Source organism: Mesocricetus auratus, unplaced genomic scaffold (assembly GCF_017639785.1).
Source record: "Mesocricetus auratus isolate SY011 unplaced genomic scaffold, BCM_Maur_2.0 Super-Scaffold_100007, whole genome shotgun sequence".
Classification (NCBI taxonomy): Eukaryota; Metazoa; Chordata; class Mammalia; order Rodentia; family Cricetidae; genus Mesocricetus; species Mesocricetus auratus.
This window is the reverse complement of record NW_024429191.1, coordinates 52,684,088-52,686,246: the sequence shown is the minus strand read 5'-3', so window position 1 is coordinate 52,686,246 and position 2,159 is coordinate 52,684,088. Positions and strand designations below refer to the sequence as shown.

Sequence of the window (2,159 nt, the reverse complement as noted above, 5' to 3'; positions counted from 1 at the left end):
CATGAGTAACCTCAGATATTTTTATCAGAGAAGCTATAAAAGTAGTCTCCCCTAGGATATATGTGCAGTTTACAGTTTGGGGAAGAGGACCATGCCCCTTCTTCTCTGGAATTTTCCCTTTCATGCTCCAGGGTCTTGTGTAGCCAAACTGCTCAGGCCACCATCTGAAGATTGTGGTTTCCTTTATAGAATTTTGGCCTCAGGTAAATAATCTTTCCATCTAACTTTTAAACATCACATTCCTTCCCTTTGTTATATCCATGTGCGTGTGTGTGTGTCTCTGAGTCTGCCTGGTGCCATTGCTTTTTATCAGCCAGTGTTGGATGTATCTCAGCTTTATCTGTTGTGTATCTGTTTTTAACTTTCTTCCTCTTGTGTGTGCTATGCTCTTGCATCCTGGCTGCACCTGGACACTGTAATACCTGATGTTTATTACCAAGATGTCATTGTCCTTTTATCACCTTTGAACTTCATTCAGCTGATAACTGGTGGAAGAGAGTCATGCATCTGGGAGCCTCAGGAAATGATTCCTGTGTGACCACATTTGTCCTTCTGGGTTTCACAGAGACTCCAGCTGTGCGGCCTATCCTCTTTGTCATCTTCCTTCTTGCTTATGTAGCTACTATTGGTGGCAATTTCAGCATCCTGGCTGCTATCCTTGTCGAACCCAAACTCCACACCCCTATGTACTTCTTCTTGGGGAACTTATCTATGTTGGATGTTGGATGCATCAGTGTCACTGTTCCTGTCATGTTGAAGCATTTCCTATCCAATGACAGACACATTCCCTATGGGGCCTGCCTCTCACAGCTCTTCTTCTTCCACCTCCTGGCTGGGACAGATTGCTTCCTGCTGACTGTTATGGCCTATGACCGCTATCTGGCCATCTGCCACCCCCTCACCTATAGCACCCATATGAGTTGGACGATTCAGAAGGCCTCAGTGTGCCTGTCATGTTTATTTTCCTGTAGCAATGCATTGACCCAAACTGTTGCCTTGTCTGCTCTTAAATTCTGCGGCCCCAACATAATCAATCATTTCTACTGTGATCTCCCTCAGCTCTTCCAGCTCTCCTGTTCCAGCATCCAACTCAATGAGCAGCTGCTCTTTGTAGCCGCAGCCTTCATGGGTGTAGTCCCCTTGGTCCTCATCACAGTGTCATATGGCCACGTGGCAGCTGCAGTTCTTCGTATCCGGTCTGCTGAAGGCAGGAAGAAAGCCTTCTCCACATGTAGCTCCCATCTCACTGTGGTGGGCATCTTCTATGGGACAGGTGTCTTCAGCTATATGAGGTTGGGGTCAGTGGAGTCATCAGACAAGGACAAGGGCATTGGTATCCTCAATACTGTCATCAGTCCCATGCTGAACCCACTTATTTATAGTCTTCGTAACCCTGATGTGCAGGGTGCCCTACGGAAGGTGCTCACAGGGAGGTAGCCCCCAATGGATGCTTCTTTCTTCTGGCCTTAACCAACGCCGCAGCTCTGCTCACTGCTTCTAAGTGACACTGTGGTTAATATAAGTGAAGAGAGGGTATGACAAAATGGGGTACATTCTTGCTTTGGAAATAAGAGATATCACTTTATGTCCTCACTGCAACAAGCAAGTAACTAAGTGATTAGCACCAATATGCAGTTAATTCTCCTAATCATGTAAGGTAGGAGCAGTTTGCAAATTGTAGATCAGGAAACTGAACTTCAGAAAAGCAGCCACCTGCCGTATTACTAGTAAGGAAGTCATTTCTGGCACCACGTGATTTTGAGGAACCCTGGTGGGGAACAGATAGATACAGAGGGAAGAACCAGGGAATGGAAGTCTGAAAATGAAGATAGCAGCTGAGGACAGCTTTCTAGAGAAAGCTTGGAAAAGGGTGGTAGACAGTGCAAGAGGGGGAGCAAAGGAGAAACATGTTAAGACAGACTTGGATTTTTAATAGTTTAATTTGAACGTCAGAGAACTACATGGTAGAGTGCTGCTGGGAAAATACCAGCAACAGGGGACTGTGGTTAAGATGCTGAAGAATGGAGTGATTCTCTCTCCATAGAGCGAGACAGAAGACCATGAAAAGTGCAACAGGAACAAGAGAGATGCTTGATTTTCTACAAAGTGATATGTGTGTTTATTAAGAAAAAGCAGCCACTGAAGTGTTTACTGAAGGG

General features: G+C 45.5%; 1 protein-coding gene across 1 annotated transcript; it reads left to right on the top strand.

Moving 5' to 3' along the window:
• The first annotated feature begins 501 nt into the window (after window positions 1-501).
• LOC101844529 (putative olfactory receptor 3A4) lies at window positions 502-1,437 on the top strand. The gene has a single exon (XM_005067411.2). The coding sequence runs from the start codon at window positions 502-504 to the stop codon at window positions 1,435-1,437; it is 936 nt and encodes a 311-aa protein (XP_005067468.1).
• Window positions 1,438-2,159: the final 722 nt, after the last annotated feature.

Coding starts and splice junctions, on each gene's coding strand:
- LOC101844529 (XM_005067411.2), top strand. CDS start 502: ATGCATCTGGGAGCCTCAGGAAATGATTCCTGTGTGACCACATTTGTC.